This window comes from Rattus norvegicus, chromosome 8 (genome assembly GCF_036323735.1).
Source record: "Rattus norvegicus strain BN/NHsdMcwi chromosome 8, GRCr8, whole genome shotgun sequence".
Lineage (NCBI taxonomy): Eukaryota > Metazoa > Chordata > Mammalia > Rodentia > Muridae > Rattus > Rattus norvegicus.
Genome location: NC_086026.1, coordinates 124530990 through 124558735, shown reverse-complemented (window position 1 = coordinate 124558735; position 27746 = coordinate 124530990). Strand labels below are relative to the sequence as shown.

The 27746-nt window shown below is 44.5% G+C and overlaps 1 protein-coding gene across 3 annotated transcripts in view; it reads right to left on the bottom strand.

Annotated features, from left to right (window-relative positions):
• Nucleotides 1–27746, bottom strand: part of Gadl1 (glutamate decarboxylase-like 1) — a 180080-nt gene that overhangs the window by 105080 nt on the left and 47254 nt on the right. For all 3 annotated transcript variants that reach the window (XM_008766660.4, XM_039082694.2, XM_039082695.2), the window contains exons 7-11: nucleotides 22706–22785; nucleotides 22503–22557; nucleotides 17102–17218; nucleotides 12008–12072; nucleotides 11369–11450 (exon numbers count right to left, since the gene is read on the bottom strand). In XM_008766660.4, coding sequence (XP_008764882.3) covers nucleotides 11369–11450; nucleotides 12008–12072; nucleotides 17102–17218; nucleotides 22503–22557; nucleotides 22706–22785 — 399 coding nt within the window. The remainder of the gene's footprint in view (nucleotides 1–11368; nucleotides 11451–12007; nucleotides 12073–17101; nucleotides 17219–22502; nucleotides 22558–22705; nucleotides 22786–27746) is intronic.

Here is a 27746-nt window from a genome sequence, read left to right as displayed (position 1 = left end):
TACCTAAAAGATACGATTCTGTCTTACTGTTTCTGTCCTAGCTAGCTCATAAATAAGTTGGGAATTCATCTTCATTATATGCTGTAAGCATTTTCTGGACAAATTACATCTTAAGCGCAATTAGTAAGCCTCTTTATAAGCAGACTGGACTTATCACCACTGAGACGGTCACCAGGTTCCTTTTTGAAATTCATGTGACTAACGCTTTGAATAACCATAGAAGGAAATCCCCAGAAAATAATTGACTTCTTGCCCTCTTCAGATCTTCTGTCTTGGGCTTCACAAAGCTAAAAACTCCCCAATTTGAGGCTTCAGCCTTGGATGGCAGCAGATCTGACAGCCAGAGGAACACAAAGGAGAAAGGAAGTGCAGTGGTTTATTCCAAGACGTCACACCAGGAGGCAGAAAGAAAAGTAAGACTCTGTTGTCTTGTGGCAACAGAAAAACAGGAGCCAAATGCAGACAGACATTTGGAATCCTTGAAACAGGCTAAAAGCGAGTTTAAGCCGCCCCGCTGAGCCAGGTGTGCCGTGCTAATTACACATAGCATCTTTTCGTCACTACCTGCACCAGGTTTTCTTCTCTGCCCCCTTATGTTTCTCTTTTTCTTGAATTTTTACATAATCTTCCTGTGCAAGGGATTGTTACCAAGTAGGATAAGAAAAGATTTAGTCTGTGAATTAAAAAAAAAAAAGCCTCTTTCTGATACAGTTTCAATGACAGAAGGGCACAAGGTCGAATTATTTTGTGGTTATTTCTTAGTGAAAAAGAGTCATTCGTGATGGTTATCCTTGAAGTGAAGGTTGGGGTTTCATACTGAACAGGGCTTGCTTCCAAGATGAGAGAATTCTTCACCTGGAAACGCATCAGAGAGATTCCCACACCCTCAGGGATCTCCGGAAATGGACAGGCAGAAGAGACAGACCCGAAAGTGGGCAGCACCCCAAGCTCATCTACGCAAAGTACATGAAATGCAGAGCTCCAATCCCTAGGACCAGGTGGCACTCACCCAAGAGCTTTGGGGGGATTCAAGGATGAAATTAGGAAGCTCTAGGCCAAGACGCTTGGTGCAACATTACTCCCAACAGCCAGAGCCAGCAAGCAGGCAGATGGTGAGTGTCACTGCTCATTCAGACAGGTCAAAGGGATCCAGCTAAGTTTAGAAGAGCAAGCTTCTCATCTACTTGCCCAGCCTCATTAGACTCTAAAGCAAAAATAACTTCCTGGGGGAAAGACACTTTGGTATCTGGGGATGGAAAACATGAATCACTGGTTTATTACTGGATGCCTGGGCATACAAATAACATGCCCGGGTGCCGGTACAGAGCAAAGACTGTAAGTGCCAAACTGGCATGGATGTGGGGGCTGCTGCAGATGTTGCCATGAGAACGAGACCACACACCGTCAGGAGAAGGGACGGTTGCCACGATTTGTCTTTGAGGGGCTCACAGGCATGCTCTGTGTGTGTGTGTGTGTGTGTGTGTGTGTGTGTGTGTGTGTGTTTTGCACTTTCTCTTGAAGCACTCCCTTTCTCTTAACTCCTGTTCTTAAATCTTATGTTAAAATGCCTTTAATATCTCCATTTTACCCTCAAAAGAAGACCCTGTTGACGAGACATAAAGCATCAGGTTTTGTAAGAAAAGACAATAGATTATACTGAGATCATACTGAGGTTTATGCATTAGTACTTGGTAATGTTGGAGATATACTCCAATTCAGCTGCTTCTGGAAGCTTGTCCCATTGGTTAATTAATCCATGTTCTACACATGCATATTTACGTGTGTTCATGAGCCTGTTCATCTATGTGGAGGTCAAAGGACAGTGTCTTCTGTCATTCCCCAGCATTCTGCTTACCTTGTTTACTGAGACCCAGAGCTCACTGACTCAGCTAAACCTTCTTTTTATGTGTTATGGAGCTGAATTTGTGTCTTCATGCCTGCCAAGCCAGCGTTTTTCCAACTGCACCATCTCCTCGGCCTAAGAAGTGTCTTTACTGAATTTAATTGACTGGCAGGTGAGTGGTTGTACTGTGGAGTGGCACTGCAGGTTGAATAAGGCCCATTTTGTCCACGAGGGGCTCCTGTAACAGCCTATGGGAGCTCATTCCAGGGGCCACTGACAGCCCCTGCTGGTGACTTGCTAATGATTAATATTGGAGTGTGCGATCATGGGTGTGTGATAATACACCCTAGGGACTCCGTAAACCACAGAATTAATGTGCCAGCCTACGAGGAGTCCGGATCTGAAACAAAGCACAGACTCTCATTAAAATTAATGATCGAGGCAATACCAACAACCAAGTTCTGAAACCCAATCATATTAGTTTGTTGGTTGGAGATGACTACAGTGGATTTTGAACACAAGAAGCTGATGACATTGTAACTTATAACTCATCGGTGACTGACACCCTCGCGCTTTTTGTGTGTGATGCTTCCATAGAAGCATCTACATGCACAGTTTTGTGAAAAGAAAATCATAATCTGTGTTTATTTAACCTTAAAAGTAGATAGTCTGATGTGGGTAAAATACTTGTTACCCAAGCCTATGGATCTGGTCTCCTGACCTCAGTATCCAAATAAAAGGCCAGGTGTGTTGCCACATGGCTCTGCATGCCAGTGCTGAGGAGGCAGAAGAGGAGGATTCTGGGGCTCGGCTGGCCAACTGGTCTACCCCAACCAATGAGTTCCAGGTTCAGAGAGAGACCCTGTCTCAAAAATAAAATGGGTAGAAATTAAGGAAGACAGCCAATTTTGACTTCTGCCCCCTCCCCACCATGCACATACACATGCAAACACACATGTATATGACAGAGAGACATTTTCCAAAGAAACAATGATTTTGTCCATTATGAATGTGATTATCATTGCCACAGTGACAGTGTTCTCTACTTAGCCAAAGTACCAGGGAAGAACCATCATGGATGAAGAATGGGCATCCAGAAGATGCCGGGTTCTGTCTTCATCTGGCATGGGAAGTTGGAAATCCCCTGAAAGGGACAAGCTTCTCCCTTCCTGTCACTTCACACCCTTGCCTCCCTCTGCTTCTCTTACCCTAGTGAGCAGGGCTGCCATTCTAAAGAGATGCGTAGTGCCTGTGTCTAGCAAAGGCACGTGGGTTCTCTGCCTGCGAGGAAACGCCTCTGCTCAGGTGGACTCTGAGGATGCAGTGCGAGAGCAGAAGGGAGAGCTTCACTGAAGCAGATGCGCTTTGCTCTACTTTCTAGGAGGGGAGCTATTTTCTCTTCTTTTCCCCCTGCGTATTTTGGAGTGATGCAGTAACATGCTATTTAGTATAGAACCAGAAGTGCAGATGAGAAGTACCCAACACCCCAGTGTATGAGTCCATCAGAAATTCTGTCTTGGTGGAGGAACCATGATGGGAGATGGTATCGGTCCCCTCTCCTCCCCTCCCTTTTTCTCTTCTCTCCTCCCTTCTGCCCTCCCCTTCCTCTCTTCTCCTCTTCCCTCCTTCCCCCCTTATTTCCTTCCTTCATTTCTCTCTCCCTTTCCTCTATTCTTCCCCCTCTTCTTCCCCCCTTATTTCCTTCCTTCCTTCCTTCCTTCCTTTCTTTCTCTCTCCCTTTCCTCTATTCTTCCCCTTCTTCTTCCCCCCTTATTTCCTTCCTTCCTTTCTTTCTTTCTTTCTTTCTTTCTTTCTTTCTTTCTTTCTTTCTTTCTTTCTTTCCTTCTTTCTACACTGCCCTGTATGACCCACAGCACATCCTCAATGACCATGTGCTGAATAAATTTCCTACTTTTCTTCTTCCTTCTACCCTTTCCCTTAAAAAAAAAACCCACCAGGTCTATAGCTGAGCCTCCTCTAGAGAGACTATGAATGGAATAGAGTGAGCCCTTGTCTCTCAAGCTACACATCTTAAGCCTTGGGAGCAAAGGATTACGTGTTGATGTCTTGAGGCAAGGATGATACCTGAGAAGTAGGTATAAAATGTCACCAGGTAAAATCAGAAGAGAGAAGCTTACAGCCATGTCTACAAGTGAACAGATATCTTGCCTAGCACAGTGGCATCCCTAAACACCCTCTGATGTCAAAGGTTAAACACATATAATCTCATATTATCCTAGTGAGAATGAAACTAACTTTTGAAGGAAAACTACAAAACAAATACAGAAAATCATCATGAACACCGGTCATGCCTCTTCAGCTTCTAGGGCTACTACACAGAGTGAGTCTCAAAGATGGCAATTAAATTTGTAATTGCCAAAAATTAGATTGGGGCCTTTTGCAGATCACCTATGTTCAGTTTCCAGCACCCACCACAGATAGCTTACAACCTCTGTAGCTACAGCTCCAGGGAGACCCAATGCCTCTGACCTTAGGCATCTATACTCACATGCAGACAATCCTGTGTGCATAGGGTTTCTAAGAAGTAGAATAATAAAAAGTTTAAAACATTGAGTTAGTCCATCTTAAGGGATCGGTTATACAAACTACAGCATATCAAATGATAGAATGCTTTTCAGCTATTAAAAAATTTACAGAGAGATGTAGAACTGTATAATTGTATTTGAAAAGCTATGTGGCAAAAGCAAACTGTGCAGCATATTTCCTGGTAACTAGGTGAGTACCCATCCACTGCAGGAAACAAGGGAAGGGCATCTCCAGAGGGCAGTGGTCTGTGAGCCTTCCTTCATTTTTCCTTTCTTTAGAAATCTCAAGATGGAGAAGGACTTCTAAAAATCCATTGTGTTTATGGCTGGAGAGACAGCTCGATGGGTAATTGAATGCCTAGAACCGACATAAATGCAGTCATCCCCCTGGAACTCCAGTGCTCAAGAGGTGGAGACAGGGAGTCCGTAAGCAAGCTGACTGTCTAGGTTAGCCACATTGGCAAATTATAGCTTCAAATGAGAGGCCCTGCCCCAGTGTTTAATGTAGAGAGTAATAAAGGAAGACATTACACCCAACATCAACTTATTGTTACACACACACACACACACACACACACACACACACACACCACGTGCGTACATACGTATAAACACATGCATGCACACACATGCCTGCACACACACACACATACACACACACACACATACACACACACAAATTCACCAACACACATGCAAGCACACGTACACATACTCACTCATACCACACACACACCAAAAACAATCTCTGCAAATAAACAGAGAGGTAGCTGCCACTTGGACTCCCTGTGGCTGCTGGATTCAACCCAAGGCTTTGCTGCAGTTAAGTCAGATGATGGGGTAGGTAGAAAATTAAACGGAGGTACTAACACCACTCCAAAGGATTTCTGATGAGCCGTTCCCTGTTAACACTGACATTTTTTGAGCCCTTGAAACTTAAAATTCTTCTAATAAACACTCAGAAATGGAAAGGTGGACACTGAGGGGTTTTCTTGCATCGGTGCCACCGGTAGAATGCGTGGGCTTTCATTTATGATCAAAGTTTCAGAACATGCTCTTTCTTCCTCTGCAGCCGCACAGGTACACACCTTTTACACCTGCAGCCAACCTATTGATAATCACAGATTTCTGGGACTGTCTGGTCTTCTTTTCATCCTTATGGTACAAAGGGGGCTCCTGAGAGTACAGCTTTAAGAGTGGCAGTGTGCTTTGTGCCTGCCACTGACCAAGGCAGAGAATTAGTCAGCACACCACAGCAAACTCTCAGAACAGTGCCACAAACAACTCTACAAGGTATAAATTAGGGAGATCATTCCCTTCCCACTGTATGCACTAATTTGCTGCCTTTCAACTAGAGTTAACTCAACTACAGAAGGGAGTCTAAATTAAAATCTCCATTCCTGGGGCACCGATCCAGGGATACTCAGGCCTGAGTAGGGCCCCACACTGACCTTGGTATCTACATATTGTGAAAAATCACATCTCCCAATCCCCAAAAGGAATAATTTGTGGTGGAAGAAATTGAAGATTTTTAGTGCTCTCCCCTGAGAGAGCTGGGCGTGAGGCTGTGAGGGTGAGGTCTAAGTTGCAATAGAGACCTCAGAATGATGAAGGTCCAAGAAAGCTTGAGGCAGCATGGGAAGCCAGCCCTAGAGGGACCATATGTCCTACAATGGCAGGGACCTTGAATCAGGGCTTTCCAAGCTCCCTGGAGCTCAAACGATGCCTCTATGCATCCTAGTATAAGACATGAGCTGAGCTCCAGGTTTCGTGTGTCCCTGCTGGGTTTCCATACTGCTTTGGTCCAGTCTTGGCTTCCTTTCTTCCCATTCTCTGCTTTGCTAGTGAGGATGTTTACTCTGCACCATTGTGTATTGGATGTATGTAACTTGATTGTTGATTTTACAGCGACTCGGAGCTGAGAGTATGCCCCATATCTCAGAAGAGACTTTGAGTTTGGACTTTTAAGCAATGTTGGACTGTTCAAATTCTTGAGCCTCTTCAAATCAGACTGAATGGAGTTTACATTATGAGATGGCCAGGAACCTTTGGGAATCAGGGATGGGGCATTATGGTTTGAGTCTATAAAGTGCCCCACTATTTTATCCCCAGCTATTTTATCCCCAGCTGGTAGCACTGTTTCGGTAGGTCATAAAAGTTTTAGAACTGAGGATGAAGCAGAAAGAAGTGGGCCTCAGACACACGTCTTTTGAGTGCGCTTTCTCTGACTTCTTTTTGTCTCACTATTTCTGGTTCCTAGTGTGCCACCTTGTACACAAGGGAAGCCGCGCCCTTCCACTGTTAGGAACTCCACCAGCCCTTCCCCGCTGGGTCAGACTGAAAATAAAGCCTTTCCCCTTTAAGCTGCTTCTGCCTGGTATTTTGCCACAGCAACAGGGCAGAAACTGACACAGTGACGATGAATGGAAGTCATTCACCACCCTAAGAACACCATCCCATGGTGGGATAGCTTAGAGGTCACTCTGACGCTCTTCTCCCTTAAGTGGTCATAAAAGAACTCCTTAACTTTTCTTCCCTATATGCTGGTTTTCCTTTCCCAGGTTCTTCTGGCAGTGAGAGGAAGCTGAGCGAACAGGCCATGCTGAGCCACCCCGTTATTACTTCCCTCCTCTGGTGATACTTCTGCATGGCCAGCCACAGAAAAACTATGTTTTCACTCGGTCTTTTGTAAATTCTTTTATTCTCCTGGTTTAATTGTTATCTCCAGGGCTTACTGCTCCAGTCTGCTAACCCAGGCCTAGTCCTGGAAATGGCTGGCCTCCATGCACTCTACTCGAGGCCTAGAATGTTTTCAGCCTCTGAGGCTTACCGTGGAATAAGCTTACCCTTTCTAGCTCTTTCTGAGCTCTGGCTGGCTAGTTCAACTCAGCTGTTCTGGCTCAAAACTCCTCTCCACACTGAATGATTCAATCTGGTTTCTGTTGGTTTCTCCCAAATTGTTCTGCCTGGCCTCAAACTTACTCTAGCAATCTGATCTAATCTTTTGTCTCCTTCCCATTCTCTGGTTCTTCCTGTCTTCGCCTTGCTTGTTCTCTCTTCAGCCTGTCTCTGTACAACTCCTGACAAAACTGCCTCCTCTCCTTTCTCTTCACTTCCTTTTCCTCTTTCTTCTCGTGAGAGTTGGGCGTGGGCATAGCCTATTCTGTCAAGTCTTTCTCTGATATAGGATGTCATAGCACATTTGTTATAACTTCCTAATTATGATGGTTAATACTGATGGTCAACTTGACAGGATTTAGACTCATCTGGGAGACTCATCTTTAGATTCTGGGCATGTTCTGAGGGACTCTCCATATTAGGTTGGCTGAACTAGGATGTCCCACCTAGAAGGTGAGTGCTTTCTATTCTTGAAAAAGATTGATTTCTTTTAATGTTATGTATACAGATGTTTTGCATGCATGCATGTGTGTATGTGTACCACATGCCTGCTTGCTGCCCAAGGAGGTAAGAAGGGAACATAGGACCCCCTGGAGCTAGAGCCACCATGTGGCTGCTGGGAGCCTCACCCAGGTCCTCTGGAGGAGCAGCTATGTTCTGAAATGCCAAGCCGCCTTTCCGGTCCCAGTCCCATCTAATTTTAACATTCTTTCCCTTTCTAAAGATCCAGTTAGAAATCATTAGGATGATCTGTAAATCGTGGTGTGGTCTGCCCGCAGCTTAACTTTCCATTCTGTGTCCTGCTCATTTTCACATTACCATCCGTGCTTCTGTCAGCCCCAATAAACTCCCTCCAGCTTTTGAAACTTAACAAGGGCTTTCTTTTCTTAGAAAATCTGCACATATTGTTCTTTGCACCTGGGATACTGCGTCTCCCTCCCTGCTGTGATTTCACTGTCTTATATTCTTCTCCTATCACCGGGGAATGCATTCGGCTGGGCACACAGCTTACCCAATGAGATGGTTCTAGCCACAAGGACATTTCACATCACTTGAATCCTGTCACAGAGTCTGAAAGCAGGTGTTTTGGGGGGGTTGTCACGACAATTCAAAGTTATCACCCAAGAGCCAGACTTTCTCCTTTCTCCTTTGACACTATGGACATGTGGGTGATCTAACCTAAGGTCATTGCATTATGTTCACAAGATGGCTGCCAGACATCCATGTTTCTGGTTCTATTACCACTGCTCACAAGTAAGAAAGGAGGGGGGAATTTTCATCTCATGAGGATCGTCTTTATCAGAGACTCAAAGCCTATTTTGAATTGCTCTGAGTCAAACTGGCCACATTGATGACACATACATCAAAGAACGATGACAACAGATCAAAAGGGAAGCTGTTTGGTGGGCACTGGGGATGATAAGAAGAGAACAAGAATGTAACAGCTACCTCACTTAGAACCAAGGCATCTTGATGTCCTTCAGTGCTCCTATCAAAACACCGAGCACGGGGTCAAATAGGTGAGGCTGGCGGAAAGAAGGCTCAGTGGTTAAAGCACTTGCTGCACAAGTAGGAAGACCTAAGTTCAAATTTCCAGCATCCACACAAAAGCAGGGCATAGCAGTGCCCATCTGTATTCCCGGCATTGGTGAAAGGGCGCCGATGGAGTTTGGAGACTCAAAGCCAGCTAGTGTGGCAGAAACGGCAAACTCTGGGTTCAGTGAGAGACACTAACTCAAACAATAAAGTTGAGAAGTGGTTGAAGAAGACACCTCAGGGTCAACCTTTGTCTCGTGCTATTGCACAGTGAGTACATTTGCACACATGTATTTACAGAAGCACACATCACACAAAGAGGGAAATAAGCCCGTTCTGTTGACTGATAAACTCTGGCTGTGGGAAACATCTCTTATCCACTGCCCAGCTCCTGGGATAAGTACAGTGTAGGGCCTATCTGGGTCAGTCAAATCTGTTGGTTGAGAGACTGAATGAATGGATATAAAGCGAATAACACAGAGAAAGCAGGTATAAACAAGGCAGACACTCTCAAAGAAAAAACTTCTGGAAATGATTGACGTTTCCCCATCTCACGTCGTAGGTTTCTAATCCATCTAAGGAAAAGAATGAGTTTTTCCTCGAGAAAACATTGCTTTGGTTGCTTAATTCCATGCAGAGTGAATTCAACTCTGTTACCCTCTTCATCACGCCATGGGGGCAGGGACCATTGTTATCACTGCAATTTAGGAAAGAATTCCTTTTCAAAGCATGAACAGGTAACCCGTACTAATGAGGTGTCTGATTCAGAAGTATAATTGCCTGCTTACGTAAATGTGAGCCAATTCTTTGATAGGTCATTCAAATATGATGAGAGAAGAAGAAAGAACAGGGCAGCTAGGGAGTTATATAAAGAGTACTCGGAACTTTCCGTCTAAATTTTCCATTTCTGAGAACATCACTCCAACAGATAGTTTGTCATTCAGGTCGGTTGAGGAGGGAGGGAGAAAGAAATGCCAAATGCCTGGCACGCTGTGCATCTGGGCTGTTTCCGTCCCTGAATCTAGTCCAAGAGGAAGTTGGGTTTACACCGATTTCCATCCTGTCCTAAATATGCATCTGTGAGTAACTTGAGTGTGTTCTTTAACTCGAAATGGCATGATAATCTTAAACTACCTCCAGTTACAAACACCATCAACTCACAGTTTTAAAACTTAAACCAAAAGGGTCAAGTGCTCATTAAGAGAGTCACATATAACCCAATGGGAACACTGTTAATTATAACCAATTTGTGAAGACAGTCACCTACAGTTAATCTGTGAATACAGTCGACTATAACCAACCCATAAAAACAGTCAACTGGAATCAGCGTGTGAAGACAGTCAATTCTAATCGACCTGTGAAGACACTCAACTATAACCAACATATGAAGAGAGTCAACTCTAACCAGACTGTAAAGACAGTCAACCATAACCAACCTATGAACAGTCATCTAGAACTAACTTAACAAAACATTTGGAGACAGACCATATCCCTGAATGTTGCTACTGCTGTAGGCACAAAATCTTTCTTGATTTTGGATGGACATTCTGTTTGACCATGTCAAAACACACAGGGTGCTAACGTACAAATATCACATTTATTTGTTAAAAAGAAAGAAAAACCATTTACATATCTCCACATGTAAGAGTAAAACTTCAAGTTTTAAATATATTTTTTGTTTGCAATAAAACTCCTTAAAAAAAATAACAGAAATGACTTTCCCATTGGCAAAGGGAGTCCCCTCTGATGTAAACAGATGGCTGGGAAAGATCACCCACACGCTGAACGCAGATCTTGAGGAGGCATTTCTAAGAATGAAGAGGCACTTCTCAGCCTGGGCCACTTCCCACAGGATCCTTATTTAACCCAAACGAAGCAAGTCGTTCTTGCCTCTGGCCAAGAGGAGCTCAGCAGCCCTTGTCCCACTTGCTTCAGTCATCCAGAGTAGGAACCAACTCTTCTTAATACTCCAGAAAGAGCTTGAGTAAGCCACCCCCCAGTAAACCTGCACTCAGAGATCAGCCCCTTAACTAATGCCCTCCCATAGAAACAGATGGCTAAGTCCCCAGTTAGCGTATTAAGCATCTGAGGTAATGTGTGACACACATCATCTATTCCACTTTCCCAGTGAGCAGAACTTTTGAGATGACTTAAATCCCAGACTCAATTAAGAGAGAGATGAAGAGAGAGAACAAGAGAAAGCAAGAGAGGGAGAGAGAGAGACGGGATGGGGGAGGGGAGGGAGAGAGAGGAGAGAGATATTGAGATTTAAAGCCCAGTTTTAAAATATAACCCAAATGAGGGCATAAAAGACCATTTTGCTGTAATGGATAAGATTTAGATAATGCCTCAATCAAATCCACAAGGCTACTAGAGAAGGACAAGCTCTTTATCTGAGTCTATTTATCTTTTGTTTCAAGGTCATGGCCATTTCCTGGGGATCATCTACACTTAGTCCAAGACATCAAGGAATGAGCGACAGTGGAACCTCTAAAAATTTGGAGATTGAGTGCATTAGATTGCTGAAAAACACGGGAAAACTCACAGATTTGTCCTTGACAAGTAGAGCGGAGCACTGGATTCCCGCCATCAGCATCTTGTGTGGGTTCCAGGCCACCGAGTCAGCCCTGTAGTGTCAAAGAAAGAGGGGTCAGAGAGGGGCTTGGCTAGCTGCTGTAGGGAGAAGGGAAATACTTCTGAGGTCTCCTATACAAGTTAGCACGATCCATGGGATTCCTCATCTAAGGAATGGGAACAATTTAGAGGGTGTTTTGTTCGAGAAAAAGATGGGGTTTTTTGGTGTGTGTGTGTGTGTGTGTGTGTGTGTGTGTGTGTGTGTGTGTAGAGGCCAGAAGTCAAATTTCAGCATCATTCCTCAGGATACCATCCACCATTTTGGTTTTTTGAAGTAGTCTCTTATTGGTCTGGAGTAGGCTGATTAGCCTTGGATGGCAGAGAAGCAAGTCCCCGGGATCAACCTATGTCTGCTTCTCCAACATTGCATTACATGTGTGTGCTTTTCACATGGGTCCTGGGGGACAAACTCAGGTCTTTTTGTAAGGACTTAATTGACTGAGCTATTCCCCCCAGTCATGTTTTCTAAATGCCACTCAGATGGAGACATTCCAACAATTGCTTTTTCCCTAAATAAAAGTTAAGGTGCAAAAAGGGAGACTAAATTTACCTGTGGATGCCATGCAGGAGCCGGCGGTGCTTCCTGGACACCAAAGCCGAGCCGCCCCAAGAGGCCTGTTGAGATATTTGTATACCCAAAACAGTTACTGCAGTGTCATTGTCCTACCCGTGACCTGCCATAGCAAACCCACACATGCCATTTGGTGCTTCACTTGATATCATGGGTACTGATTTGAATTCTGGGGAGTCTGACCATGTGATGGGTCCTCATTGACTCATAGATGTAAAATCACACATCATAAAGGAACTGGTACATTAATAGCCAATTGAGCTTTGTATGGACAAAAAGAAGTCACGAAGACGTAGCCCGTGCCCACCTGATGCTTTGGATCTAGAACAGATGACATCTTCGCATTGCTGCTGCACATATTGGACTGTGAGTCATGAACCAAAGGCCAGCAGTCTGTGCATGAATGAGGACATTGTTGGCAAAGTAGCTAGAAGGTCAATGGGAGTTGGGTAGGTGGAAAATTATCCTCTAAGGAAAATCAGATCTTTTTGGCCAAGTGGTTTCCAGAAATATTTGCAAACAAAATGTAGGAGAACAAAAGAGAGGAAGCTTGGAACTTAAGGGGGTGGTCTGTTGGAGAGATGACGTCCTCAGTGCCAGAGAATGGGACAGAGGCAAAGAACACGGATGGAAAGTCTTATGGGAAGGGAGCAGGAAGGAAACAGGAGGAATCTAAATGGTAGGACATGGGTAGTTAATCTGGTTCTTGAAAATGGTGCAGAACTTTATAAGACAATGAAGGGCGACTGCAGGGAGAGACTCTCAGGGCATTTGACCTCACACCCTGCTGAATGCTCTGAGATTCTCCCATGAAATTCTACATCATTCTGTGGAGGATGGAGTTATCTCCACTTCTGCAGGAAACTAAGGCTCAGAAGTACTAGGTAGATACTCTGGGGTATCATGGGTAATTAAATCAGATTGGGGACCCCTAGCCCATTCTCTTCACTAGACACCATTGTAGTTTAGTCAGAGTGGTCATTTAGCTGGATGAGAGGGTATAACACGGGGAGCTGAGGGGGTATGGGGATACTTCAGGCAACAGTTGAGTTCAAGAGCTGCCTAGCAGGCAGACACTATTTTCTTTCAATAGTAAGTTCAAAGGTAGATAGATAAATGCCACTGTGTGTTAAAAAGCAGCAGGATTATGTGCAATCTAGAGGTAGAAGATGAAGGAAATGAGGCACTCTTACAGCTCTCAGAGTACTATGAAAGCTGCCCACTGGTAGCCAAGATAATACAGCATCAGCCACCCTATGGCATTAAATCCCTTCTAGGAGTAACTTCCATTCACGGCAGGGCCGAGGGTGAGGTCGTGAGCCATGCACTATGTGCTTACAGAGGAACCTACCCCAGGTCCAACTTCTGTGCAGCCCTTCAAGTGAACACATCTTCAAGGTTCAGACCCTGAACTCTCAGTGAAATCCTTTCAGTTGCAGCCCTGATTCAACAGAATCCCTGAAGACACCATGACTTCTGCTTTTGGTGAATGCCCAAATCTCCAAGTAAAGGATTAATACACTGGACTTGTCATTTAGCATTCAGTCCTTCCTATATCCACCTTCTCAATGCTGCCCCATCCCCCAGGCCTCATAAAGACCAGATTTGACTGAGGCCTGAAGCAAGCAGGACCTATTGGTCACACCCATCACACATACTCTGCTGTAATTCACCAGCCTCATTCGTTCGCAACATTTGCACTGTCCCTGGCCCCTTGTATAGCCCCTGACTCTTCTTCACCCCCTAAATAAATCCTTCTGAGACATATTTAAATTTACGATTGCAAGAATTCTTTTTTTGGTTCACAAAGTCATTGGGCAGGACAGGGAGTGTCCATGGATAAATTTGTTTCTCAATAGATTTAAACAGAGAAACAAACAAACAAACAAATAAATAAATAACCCCATTGATGCCACTACCCTCCCTTAGTTAGTCCCCTTCCTCAGTGGCCAAGTCTAGAATTTACAACATTAAACCAATCACTGTTGGGGTGGGATGGCTTGACCTTCTCCCTCCCTAAGTAAGGACTGTCACTGAGGTCTTAGTCCATGTAAGCATCACAACGTATTGTTCTCTTATTTCCTGCTCGATCAGTTAACAGAGTGAGCCTTGAGATACAGGTGGGGGCAAGAGTAAAGACAAGATTTCAAAGTCCCCCAAGCTCATGAGTTAAAGTCAACATGGGCTGCAGACGTAGCTTGGTAAGTAGAACGCTTGTCTGCTACCCAGGAAGCTCTGAGACCAATCCCCTGCACTGCATAAGTAGGGAGTGGTACTGTAAACCTGTAATCCTAGTACCTGGGAGGTGGAGGCAGGAGGATGAAGGATTTTTAAGGTCATCTTGGCTATATAGCAAGTTCTTAAGACCCTACTTTAAAAAAAAGACATAGATAGATAGAATGCTTATCTCAAAACTCCCATGGGAATTGTGGCAGCCATAGGGAAAGAGGGGGAGCTCTGGGAACTTAGGCCCAGAAGATGCCACCAGCCCCTGCTCCAGAAAGGTGGTCAGCCCTGAAGGAGTCTCACATTCATTCTCATGGAGAAGGATGGGAAAAATATCACAAAACTGGAAAAGGATTTAACGTCCTTAGAAATGTGTATGAAGTCAAAGCAACTATTTTGATTTTTGTCTTCCCTTTAACATTAACCAACTGCGTACAGTATACAATGTTTCCTTAACAATTATATGCTCCTGTAATCTAATTGTCCAATGGATTAGACACCTGCCGCTGTACAGGATGAATAAAAACTGTCTCAATGTTAGGATGTGTTTGTTTCTTTAATTCAGATTTCTTTCCTCTATTCAGAGAGGCTGTTGTCAAATGTAATCTGATACAACATGCCTACTGTGGGCAAGTACATTAAGTTGGGCACCTCCTATGCGCAAATAAAATTGGTTGGTATAGCTTATTTCTCAAAGAAGTATTTTCTTCAAAAGTCAACCTTTAATTAAAAAGAGATCTTTTTCTTACCATCTATAAATTACAACTTCTGTCTAAGCCACAGGAATCCCTTTAGATCATTTCCAATTTCATAGCTGCTGTAGCTACCATTGCTCCACATAAACCTATAACCCCTATTGATGTTTCTCTCAGGAGAGTGGACTATTTAAGGAGAATGCTGGCATATTTGATGGTTTCTCCTTATTTCCATGGTTAACGAAAGTGCTCACTTCACATTATCTCTTAGGACATTAAGTCTCGCCACACTTCTAAGGCGATAAAAATCAATAAGGTATAAGTTAGGAAGTGAATAGACAAGAACACACAAGCTCCACTTAACAAAGTCACAAAGAATCACCCCAAGTATTGCTATTGGCATGGTGATCAGCCCCGTGACTCCAGCGAGCCTGTGTCTGCTTCACCCAACATTACCATCTACTTAGTGGGACTTTCAAGGACTCAAGTGCTCTCTCCAGATCATTCTGTAGACAATTGACTTCAGAAGGATAAAATGCGCTGAACTATAAAATTATGTGTGGTGAACACTTGGCCATCTTCCGTCCAGTGAGCTATTCCATATCTCTTCTGAGAACCTACATCTTGGCTACTCTCCTGCCCGGGAAGACACACTAAAGCCTCCCAGACATGTTCAGCCATTCCTTCTCTAAGGTATACTCAAACCCACAAATGTCAGGCTTTATATAAAAGAAAGGAATGAGGAAGGGAGAGGTGGGGAGGGGAGCAGGGAGGGAAAGAGGGAGGGAAAGAAAAGAGAGGGGGGAAAGAAGGAGAAGAAAGAAAGAGAAGGGGGAGAGGGAGAGGAAGGGGAGAGGGGAAGGAAGAAGGGAGGAGGGGAAGAAAAGAAGGGGAGGGAAGGAAGGGGAGGGGAGGAGGAGGAAAACACGGAAGGGGAAGTGAAGTGGAGACTTTTAGTTTCTTTGGGGAGTTGGCTATATCCAATGATGTCTTGCTAAAGCAGGCATGAGAAAGGGCAGGCCCGATGAAGGAGTGTAAACAGACACTGGGAGGCAAGCACTGACTAAGCACTGGTTTGGTATGTTCCACCTCGCTACCCTTCACCAAGCTGCCATTGAGAGAAGCTCGCCCAAGAACCGTGAGGTTCCCGAGTCACTTTACTGCTTCCTTAGCCTCACCTCAGGCCAGTTGGTGAGCCTAACAGTTCCTTCAGGGTTGAACAACAGCCGCTGGTTTGTGCCTGCTGTGTGCTGGCTGAGAGGGTTAGGCTCTGCAGGTGCTCGGTCAGATTTGGTGCTTGCTAAGGGACGGAACTGCCGAAGAAGATGGAGCTCACCCCAAAGAAGTATAGCTGAACAGGTCCACTTCCCCCACAGCCCAATAACGTTTCCACTACCTCTGCTGGGTGGTGGGCTAGAGGAGAGGTTGTACCCTTATTAAAAGTAGGCTGCAGAAAAATCCTGACGTACAGAGAAGAGGAGAAAGGAGGGCATGAGGGGGAGGGGACAAAGGAACGGTAAGAAAAAGGGGATAAAAGAAAGGGGAAAGGTGGGGAAGAGGGAGACAGGAAGAGGAGGGAGAAAGAAGCAGGGTGGGAGGGAAGGACAGGGAGGGGAGGGGATGAAATAAAACGTGTGGAACTTTCAAACCCCGAACAAGTAGACCCGTAATAAAAATTACCTTTAGCTTAAAGGAAAATGTATTATGAACAACCTCAAGACTTACGAAATGAATTAGAAAAAAATCCAACCCTTTAAGTTGGAAAATTATGAAGAACATAAATTATATCCCTTTCCCTCAAACAATTATCCATTACGGATCCAGCTAAACCCTGCTTTAATTAAGACATGTAATTATGTAAGGTAGGGTACTTTCTTTTTCTTTTCTGCACTTTCTCGCTGATTGGAATCATATCGTTTTAGAGCCGGAAGATACTTTATTGGCCAGTTCCCCCTGCAACTGAAGCAACTGCAACAGAAATCAAAACAGATCTAAGGCCTTAGAATCTTCTGGAAGCCTCAAAGTCACTGCATGGTCATTCCCCAAGTGAGAAGCGCAACTCAAAGTAAGAGGCTTCTAGATTCTGAGAGTATGAGCAGCTAGGGAAGGACTTAGAGGTTAGACAGACAGACGGACACACCGATGGACTTACATCCACATGGAGCCAGAGGCCATGCCTCTCACAGACCTCAGCAATCTCATCCAGGGGGTCAAAGGCGCCCAGCACGGTGGTACCAGAGGTGGCACAGACGAGAAACGGCACTGCCCCCTGTGGAAAGGAGCCAATCACAAAAAGATTCATCACTATGACTCTGAAATTCACCGTTGAAGGCTGTGAACATGGACTATATGGAAAATGGCCCTCTTTGGGGGTCATGGTTGATTCAGTGAGGGTTGGGACACTTCCAGACTCTATGGCCTCTGCTCATTATAAACAAGTTGAGTACAGTGAGAAAATGCTATAACCTGGTCCACCACTGGACCAGATAAATGGCTAGTGTCAAGGTTATTGCTGTCAGGTTCTGTCTGTTGTATTCTGTCCTTCAGGTTCATGTTCTGGTAATGACCCAGGTCCAAAGTAGAGGACACCACCGGAAATGACAGAAAGTCATTCTGTAGGCTTCTTGGTTGTTCTTGAGGAAACATCCTGTCCTTTTAGAGAGACTGCACTGTCCCCCTCCCAACCGAACAAATAACAGGCAGGACTGGTAGACAAAAATCTAGCCCCAGGGGTGAATCATACAGGATTGTCTACTTATGTCAGTAAATACAGCTGCCAGACAAAAACACAATCAAGTGCAGACACAGAACAAATATGAACAGAGAGAAGGGAACAATCTTGATGGGAAGAGCTATCCATGTCAGGTGGGCAGCCATGGATAAATTCACAGCATGCATTGGGAAAGAGAAGCTGTCTTCCTCCTGAATCGGTCCAGTCCTCACACAGCTGATGCTTGCACCTTATAAACCGAGCAGATGTCAGCGGACCATGGATGAGAAAAACATCCTGGGTGTGATGGCTATTCCTGCTTGTGAACTTGATTACGTCTGGAATGAACTACAATCCCAAAATGTACGACCTGTGACCCAGATCGTAAGGCTGGAAGACAGGTTTCTAACCTGGATCTTGGCATGGAGATCTTGAGGCATAGTGGCTATGAAAAGCTTAGGCCCAGGCAAAGTAATACACCCTTTAATTCCAGGAGACTGAGGCAAGCAGATCTCCTGGGACAAAGCAAGTTTTAGATCCAGGTGGGGTGGTACACACCTTTAATCTGGGCCACACCTTCTGCTGGAGGCCTCCATAAGGACATTGGAAAAAGAAAGACTCAACTCTTCTTTGACTGCTTGCACTTACTTGTCAGCACATCTGTCGGAGCCTACTTCTACAGAAGAGCAGCAAAAACAACCAGTCTTGTGGGACCCAGCAACTACTATATTCTTGAACCTCCCATCCACAGCTACCCATTGTTGGGTTAGTTAGACTATAGACTGCAAGTCATTACAATAAATTCCTTCAGTACATAGAGACGCTCCATAAGTTTTGCAACTCTGGAGAACCCTAAGACAATGTGTATAACACAGAGATGAAAAGAAATCATGGTCAGGTCCGCCAAGCACAGTGCACATGGCAGTGGCTTCTTGCCAATCAGCCAGAGAAAGAGGAGAGAAGGGCATTTCCCATTAATGCTAGCAAGATGGCAGAAGTGCGTTACTTACTGTGACAGGGCAATCTACAGGCAACTGTGGGATTGTGGGTAGCTATGAGCTCTAGGGTTTTAGAATATGAGGGATGAGACATTCTGGTCCATTTTATTTCTTCTGAAAATTGTTTTACTTTCATTAGCATGGCACTGAGTTCCCCTCAGATCTCTGGTGAAGTTCATTGTTGTCGAAATAGATCCTTATCTCCCTGCATGCCATAGTGATTTGTCTTTAAACCAAACTTATTACAGCATACTTGACCTTTCAATAGAAAGATGCTATCTCTCTATAGGAAGTGGGGCAGAGGGAGACCACTGGGCCCCACGTCTCCCAACTGAGATGCCCAGGAGTCATAGAATGAATCCAATGCCACCTGGGGAGACACAGGTGGCACACAGGGTTGAGTCTACCCCAACTCTCAGAGCCAGGCCAGGAGGTGACAGAGCCCCACTGGGGAGCCATGCGCATGGGGAATTCTTCCCTGCACTCAACCACAATTGATAAGTGTTTATCATGTCAGTGACCTAAACAGAATGAGAACAGTCTCACGTCAGTCAATCATTCACAGCGACAGACAAAAAATGTCACTTGCTGAAACTGTTTAAGTGTCTTTAATGGTGGGACACCTCCATACACTACAGGATGTTCTGACAAGCAAGAGAAAATACCCAGGGAATCTCTTTAGAGGATTCCAATGAGTTCTCCTCACCTATTAAATTAAAAATGTTTTTAATGGGGCCAGAAACCACACATTTACCTGTGATTTATTTCCTGTTTTTTTCTGCCTCGTTTCCGGCTGTTAACTACAAAGTTGAAACAATATTGATCTCACACTGCCTGCAAACTAAATTCTGTAAGAAAGTCTGTCCCCTAGAACACTCATGCTTGAAAATGTACGGTGGTCCCGCTCGCTGGGATGGTCAATAATGACTTCGTTGGTGTCCTGCCGTTTTCACTGTCTCTGTGACAACATCGAGCAAAGGTTGTTGCCTAAAAGATGTTTTAATGGGTAGCCTTGCCTCAGAGAGCTCAGCCCCCAGCACAAAACCCCATGTTGATGGCTCTCTGTGGCTGAAGTGCTATGGAAGAAACACTGGAAAAGAGAGATGCAGGTCTACACCACTGAGCTCTGAAAAATACTCACATGGTGTGCTATTGTTTGCAAGTAGAAGCATCACTGGTTGCTGGGCAATCCATGCCCATGTAGGCACCGACTTCAAGGGAAACTGGGCAGAAACACCAGTGTGTCCTCGCTGCCCTCCTTTCCAATGTGCCTGAAACAATTTTCATCTTTCCAAACTTCTGTTCCCCGGGGTCTCAACTTCAGAATTACGTCAGTTTATTATACGTGGGGTGTCAAAACGAACCAAATATTGAAGAAAAAAAAGTAATGACTCCAGTGGAATCAAGCCAACCTAGGCTAGAAATATAAACTGCTAGGAATGCTCACACACCAGAGGCTGTGCTTGAGGGAGGGTGGAAAACGATGTCAGAATGTTGAGAATTGGTAAATCAGGCAAAACAAGGATGTAGTTTTCCTTCTTGCCTGGGAAGATCATTTCCTTAGGGAAATTAAGTGTCAATGAGGAAATGTTCTTTTTGTAGCAGAAGGCCTGTCAATGAGTGAGGAAGGAACAGGAGCGTGAACTCCAAAGTCTCTAAAGAAGGAAGGCTTCAGGTGACTGTCACCAGCACAGCCAAACCCGTGAGGTTAGGGTAAGGGAGGGCTTATCAGTAGACAGGTAGACCCCAACGATACTAAGTTCTACTGATCAATGTCATCACAGTAGGAAACAGGGTATTCTCCCCAAGGAAGAACAAAATGTCAAAAAATGAAAAGATATCCTATCTGAATCTCATGGAGGTCCAAGTACCACATTCTAGGAGACACAAGGACAGACAGTGCAGAAGAGAGTCAAAATCTCCAGATCGAAGTGAGCTAAAACCCAGGGGTCCTTCCCCAGTCAACTCAAGGCATAAGAAGCTGTGGATTAGCAGAAATTTATCAAGTCCACAAATCATATATATATATATATATATACACATATATAATATTATATCATATATAGCAGTTATTGGTTTAAAGGGGAGAGGGAAATTTTCAATATCAACTGAATATTTTATTATATTAAAAACAATTACCTTTACAATCACAGTACTATTTTAAAATTAAGAGTGCCTATGCTTCGCAGATATACCCAAGTATTTCTGGATCAATGAAATGATGCAGGGGGAGGGGGTTTGACTTGGAATTTGGAGCAGCGAAAGGGACTGAGGCAGAGGCAGAAGAAGAAGTTAATGGCATCTGTGAGTGCACACGATGGGTGGTAAGGAGCATGCTACATCTGCCCTGTAAATTTCAAGGCCATCTATGATGACAAAACTAAAGAACAGAGGCAGATGATGGGTAGACAGGCTGGCAGCACAGACAGACAGACAGGCAGGCAGACAGATAGACAGTCAGTCAGATGGAGAAAAGGAAGAAGGAAGGGAAGGGATAGGGAGGGGAAGGAAAGAGAACAGGAGGGGAGGAAGGGGGAGTGGAAGGCTTGAGAAAAAAGGAGAGAATGAAGAAAGAATATGAGTTATACCAGCAGGACCCTCAGCGTCTGCCACCATGGTGCACGCTTAGGATCATGAAAGTTCCCTTCAATAGGAAATCGTGCAGAAAGAGATAAAAGAACATCCAAAAGGAAATATTTGTGGTGGGTGGTAAGAAAAACAAAACAAAGGAAGGAGGAAAAAAATCTGACTATATTTTGGAGAATTTTAACCCAGTTGAGGCTGTGACCTTGTGGGCCCCCAGACAATGATGTCTACACAGACAATAAGAAGGTAACTAAAAAGATGTGTGTAGGTTTGAAGACACACACCTACAATAGTAACAGATTTTTAAGTATAGGGTCCAAGGCCAGCAAGATGGCTCACAGAATAAAGACGCCTGCTACCAAGCCTGAAAATCTAAGTTTGATCCCCAGAACCCACATGATGGAAGGAGAGAAACAACTCTTAAAAGTTGTCCTCTGACCTCTCTATACGGACCATGGCATGCACCCCCTGCCTCATCCCACGAACTAAACAAATATAATTTTTTAAAAAAAAATAAGTATAGATTCTATAGTATATATACTATAGTAATTTAGCATACACCAGGGTGAAGTAATTTTACAAACTTTGAAAAGATAGAGTGTAACAATATAAATATAATATTAAGGCTTAAATAATGAACCCATCCATCTTCGAATACCAACGCCTATGAGAATAGACCATTTGCATAAACCGCCTGTTTAAAGTGTATCTGCAGCTCCGTTAGCAGTGGAGGAAGCCGGGGAGCTGAATGGGAGGAAAGACTAGAAAGATGGTATGGGTGCGTCAAACAGTTTGGGCCCAAGAAGCAATCTGGGGTGAGCACAGCCAGCACATTTTCAGAGACCTGTGTGAAGACCAGCCTTGCAGGGTCACATCAGCAAAGCATGGTCAGGCCTGGCTTTCACCAGCAGTAAACACGCCAGCATTATCTATGTGAGCAGCTCGGGAAGATAGAACATTCTGCCACAGAAGTACTAGACGAAGACATCTCCCAAGTTTGGACAGGGAGAGATCGAGACCACCATGATACCCGGTTAACAGACTCTGGTCCCCCAGAAATGAAAATCCCCGAGAAATCAGAGAGCCGTGCACCAAGAAACAGACCTTATGAAAGACAGCTACCCAGTTTTCCTGTGCCAACCATGACACACTCTCTTCTCTCACCCACTGCTACAACAGGGTTGGTGGTCTGCATTCTCTAGCCATTCTCTGCCTCACGGGTACCGCCCACTCCCGCCTCTCCCAACCCATACTCTCACCTCTTGTTTCCCTTGCCAGATTTGTTTCTCCAGCTCCTCTGGTATCATTTTACCTCTGAGGGGTATAGAGTTGAGACATTCGGTTATGCTCCGAACTTAACAGGCAAGGGTTGTGCTTTTAGAAGGCAGCAGGCTCTCCCCCTCCACCCACACCGCTTCTGCCCCCACTACCCCGTGCCACCCCCTCTGCCCCTGTTACCTACCTTCCATCCGTTTCTACAAAGTACACATTCTGGGTGCCAATCCCAAGGAAGGAGGCCGCTTTCTTCATGGAGTAATGACACTGAATTAAGAGAGGGGGGGAGGGGCAGAGATGAATGCAAGCACGGAACGCGTATTTACAGTCTAGGCTGCTGCTCCGTGTCTTCAGAGCTTCAGCGTGCCTTTGCAGCATGATTGCGTAGAGAAAGTAAATGATAATTGGACTGATCTGGTTAATGAGTGCAGAGGCAGTTGACTTTGGGGTCAGAGAAAACAGCATTTTTGGAACCTTGAGTAAATAATGAACTAGGTTTGCCAATCCAGAAAGCATCGTATCAATAAAGCCAATGCCCTCAGCTCATCACAGAAAGAAATGGTTAACGTGTGAACCCGGCTTAATGCATGGAGCAGACTTGGTCACTGAAGGTCCTTGGTCTTTTGGAAGATTAGGAAAAGTCTTTGTTGACAGTACTGTGGGCAAGTTAATGTAAGCTTCGAATCTAGTCCACTGCTGACCTGAAACCCTCTTAGGAGAGACAAGAAGCTATCGCAAAGGTGACAAGAGAAAGGTTTAATTGTTTCCTAGAAAAAAAAGGATCAGTTATAGATGGAGATCAGACAGTTGATTAATTTTATAACGTCAAAAACAAGGCTAAAATTAAACCTGTAGAAGTACGGCTAGCATCACATGAATCAAGGTAATCTTGATAGGTAATGGCTATACTCCAGTATGGCATGAATAAGGTCAGTAGATAGGTCTGGCAGATGTAGCCTATTTCCTGTTGACAAAAACTGGCAAGGTTAGGGACTGTTGGACCCTCTGCCTCACCATTCAAAGCCTATCCCATGATTAGCACCCCAACATCGAAGATGCCGTTCTTTGTGTGTATGAAGGGGGACGGGGACATGTCTCTTTCATGACAGAGAAACAAAGGCAATAAAAACATTATTGTACCAGAAAAAAAAAGGAGTTTTAATTTGTAGGGATGAATGCATTAAGAGAATAGTCGTGCCTTCACACTTAGCTTGACATATTTCCTCAAATGTGGTCATTTTTCTCCCTCCTTTTCTCAAATGGGGAGGTTTTTTTTTTTAACCCTGTAAAAATAAAATGCAGAAGGAGTCGTACAACCAAGAAAAATGAGACCCTCTTAAATAATTAATTTCCAAATATCAAGCAGGACACATCCCAAATGCCCTCGGGATGCATTTATTTCGGGGTGTCACCGAACATATGCATATCGGAGGGTAATAATGTGCATAAAGATGTAATTAATGTCTACGGGCTGCATCAGCCTGTGCTGGCTGGGGGCAACACTCCTGCACAACTAAGGTGACACAGCCAAGGTGAATGATTTCTCACCAGAGATGTGCGCTCCGCCAGCTGAGCAGCTATTGATTTCCTAATGATAAATGCTAGGCCGCTTCCAGTGACATCTGATGGTGAGGAAAATCACAGCCCTCTCCCCGTGAGAAACAGCACACCATCTCCAACCAATGCTCTGCTGAGCAAAAGTCTAGACTCAGAATCAGAAAAAAACCAGCCATAGAGTCGATGCCCAGGACACCAGGGCTAGGGACAGCCCAGTAGCATCCTCAGATGCAGAGACAGATTTTTTTTTTGTTTTTTATTTTTTTAAAATATCTGCCAACTGAAAGGCAAACATCTGAGAGTTTCTGAGAAGAAGGGCCCTGAACGTGGAGAGAGAATGGAGTGAGGATTCAGATAATGTCAATTAGTTGAAGAGAAAGGAAAGCCCGACCCGAGAGGTAATAACTGCATTTTGAAGTAAATGGTGGCTGTTCCGATCCTTGGCTGAAGGCAAATCAGGGGTTCTAAAACCCAGCCTCCCCACAGGTTTTGTAAATCTACACAAGGTATAACCACCCCAGAGGGCAGCAGTTTTCACAGAGATGAAGTGGCTAGAAAGTCAGCACCAACATGAAAGTCAGCTCTGAGCTGAAGAGTCACTTTCTGGTCCTTGCAAGGATGCTCTGTCCATGACCTTGGATGTTTTTTTCCCTGTGATCTTGGTTTTCAGGATGAATTGCTACTTGGTACGGGCTGTGGCAAGAATACTTTAAGTCTAGTGCTGAGTAATTTGATGCTCAAAGTTTCAAGTAAGGAGAGCAGCAGACTTTGTAAGTGTTACCCTACCAGGGATGGAAAACAGAAATGTTCTGGAGATTACTCTATGATCATAAAACTAGTCCTACTCCTAAAGATGTGATGCGGATGGATGTCCTTCACCTTCATTCTCTACATACCTTAAAAGGCACTTGTTTTCCTGCTGGGAAGACCTGGGATCTATCCCACTCCAGCTCAGGGGGCACTGTGTAGCAATTTCCCCTGAATGAAGACATTCCCCTAAGCCTCAGGAAGTAAGAAAAACCTACAAGACTCAGGGAGTTCCTGAAACTTACAGGACTCACAGTATACCTCTGCAAAGTTTTAAGAGTTCTGACAGTTGCTAAGAAAAGAAATTCCCCAGCCAGCCAAGTGACTTGTAAGTCATACAACCAATTCCAGGGATTCAGCTTTCATGGGTCCCGCCTGTGCTGAGCTTGACTTTTCAGATGCTAACATCCTACCCACACCCGCACTCCTTTAAGAAACCCTGGTAACCTCACTGCATCACCAGCTATACTTATGTGGCATTGTTTCTTTGCTGTGTCATAATGTGACCTATCTGGAATGAATAGATGTTTGTTTGTGTATTCCTCTGGCAACATAACACGTGAGGAAAGCACTGAGGTGCAAGGTTCAAGGAGAACCAGCCCTGAAATCAGCATCCTAGACCTCTCACTTCACTCCCTGGTGCCAGCCCTGCTTAGGACAAACTGGTTCCCGGTCACTCATTGTGTGGGAGTTATGTGCTTCTTTTTGACCCTCCTCTTGTAGTGCCAGACAATGATCTCTGCTCTGTGCTGTTCTTCAAAACAATCTCCACTCACAAACCTCAAACCCTTTCTCCCTTCATACTTGAGACACTCATAGAAAAGTGCTAATCAAGTCACAGATAGAGTATCAGTTCTCTTCACAGATCTCCTCTCAACACTGGAAAGGCCAACGACAGCTCAGGACTCCACAGTGATAATCTCACTGGCCAGTAACAAGAGGCGAATTACAGTCAAAAGGGGGCATATGCAAAAACACCTTGTGCTAGATATATGTATTCCATATCTAGAAGTGTAAAGTAGGAATGCAGGGGTTGGGGCAGAGTGAAGATTGAAAAAGAAAAAAGGAATAACTGATAGAACCATGCCGGGACTGTGGGTCACTGGGAGTCCACTAACTAAACTCCTAAAGGCAACCAATGACATGTAGTCAGCGACTACCTTGAACCTTGAGGACTTTACTAAACAGAACATGGTGGTGTGATTCTGGTTTTCAGCTAAATAGTTTGTTGGTTTATTTTAACAAGCAACTAGGGTGGTCATTAAGATAGAAATTAAAATAATGTAGATTCTATGGTCTCAAGCAGGAAAAGAAGAAGGTGAAAGTTGCATTGGGATGGACAGGTTGAGTCTATGACTATACGCTCAAGGCAACGGTGTGCTCACAGAGATGGGATACACTCAAGGCAACGGTGTGCTCACAGAGATGGGATTTATATCCAGCTCTTTGGTTTTCTGAACCCAGTTTCTGCTGGCATGTTAGTGAGCCGTGCCTCTGTGGGACCAGAATGATCACTCGATTCTGGATTCATAAGAGCTTGAGAAATCGGTGTCTTCTTGCTCCCTTCACCTGGACTACTGATCGTCCCCGTTGTCATCTTCATTCTTAGCCTCTGTTAAACTTCTTTCATTACCTGGGGTAGCTCTTCCAGCAAAGAAGAGTTTAACCAAGCAAAGACATAGAGTGCAGGACGACGTGGAAGAGAAGGCAAGGGCAGGGCTTCATCAGACTGCCCAGGAGGTGGAACAGCACCGTCACCATATATTTCTGATGACTTGGGTCCCTACATCTGAAATAGACTAGGCAGTAGCATAGAGAGGGAAACGCTATCACATAATTTTCCCAACTATGCAAATATTTTCACAGTTCTGACATCCTACTCTGCCTACAGAAGACACAGCTTATGAAGAACCACGGTGCCCAAGGTCAGATGCTGACGGCCTGATACCTCCCAAGTGAGTCTCCAAAGGTGCCCACTGCCGTCACTCTTGCTCTCGTGTCAGCACAGAGCTAACCAGAGCCAAGGACAGGAAGAAAACACAAAACTTGACTAGGGTTCTCTTTACTGAGGACCCTTAAGGCATAAACTCTTGAAACATTAAAGTGACTTTTTTTTTCTCTTAGAAGAGAATGAATTGCTCAGGAAAGCCCAGCTGGAAGTCATAGACAATGTTTAGATTTTAGTCAACTTTTGTTTTTGTTTTGTTTGTTCGTTTATTTTGTTTTGTTTCAAGTAGGACAAGAAGTAACAAGTCGCCTTTTGACATCTTCATACTTTGTTTTGACTGGACTTGCTTCTCAACTCCTCCCCACTCTTATCCCTAATTCCCTCCCACTTCCACCCTTCCAACCCCAGCATTCCCCTTTCCTCTTTCTTGCCCTGTGTGTTTGTGCCCTGCCTTGTCTGACCTTGGAAGCTAAGCAAAGCCAAGCCTGGTTAGTACATGGATGGGAGCCCGCCTCCAGCTTATGACAGAATAGCTGCCCTAGGAATGAACAGAGATCCACTGGAACCACACAAAACGTAGACTATAGGGGGCAAGAGTCTCTTTCTGGTAAGATTGACCTTAAGCTAGACAATTCATTTATTCCCATCTCACTGGAGCTGGCTGGTTCTCCTCCTGTTGATAATGGCTAGTTCTTTTTCTTCTAACACGAAACAGATTCTACTTTGCAGGCAAAAATCTAATGCAGTCTTTGCAAGCATCTACTCTTTGATGAGCACGCTGTGTGTTTTGGATTGCACTTGTGGGATTGTTGCTCAGGGATCCCTGATGTCAGACCCTTTGCAAGAAGACCTGGTGTGAGTTCACTTAGCACCAGGTTCTTTCTGCACATCTTAGATCTGAGTCTGAGATGTGTCT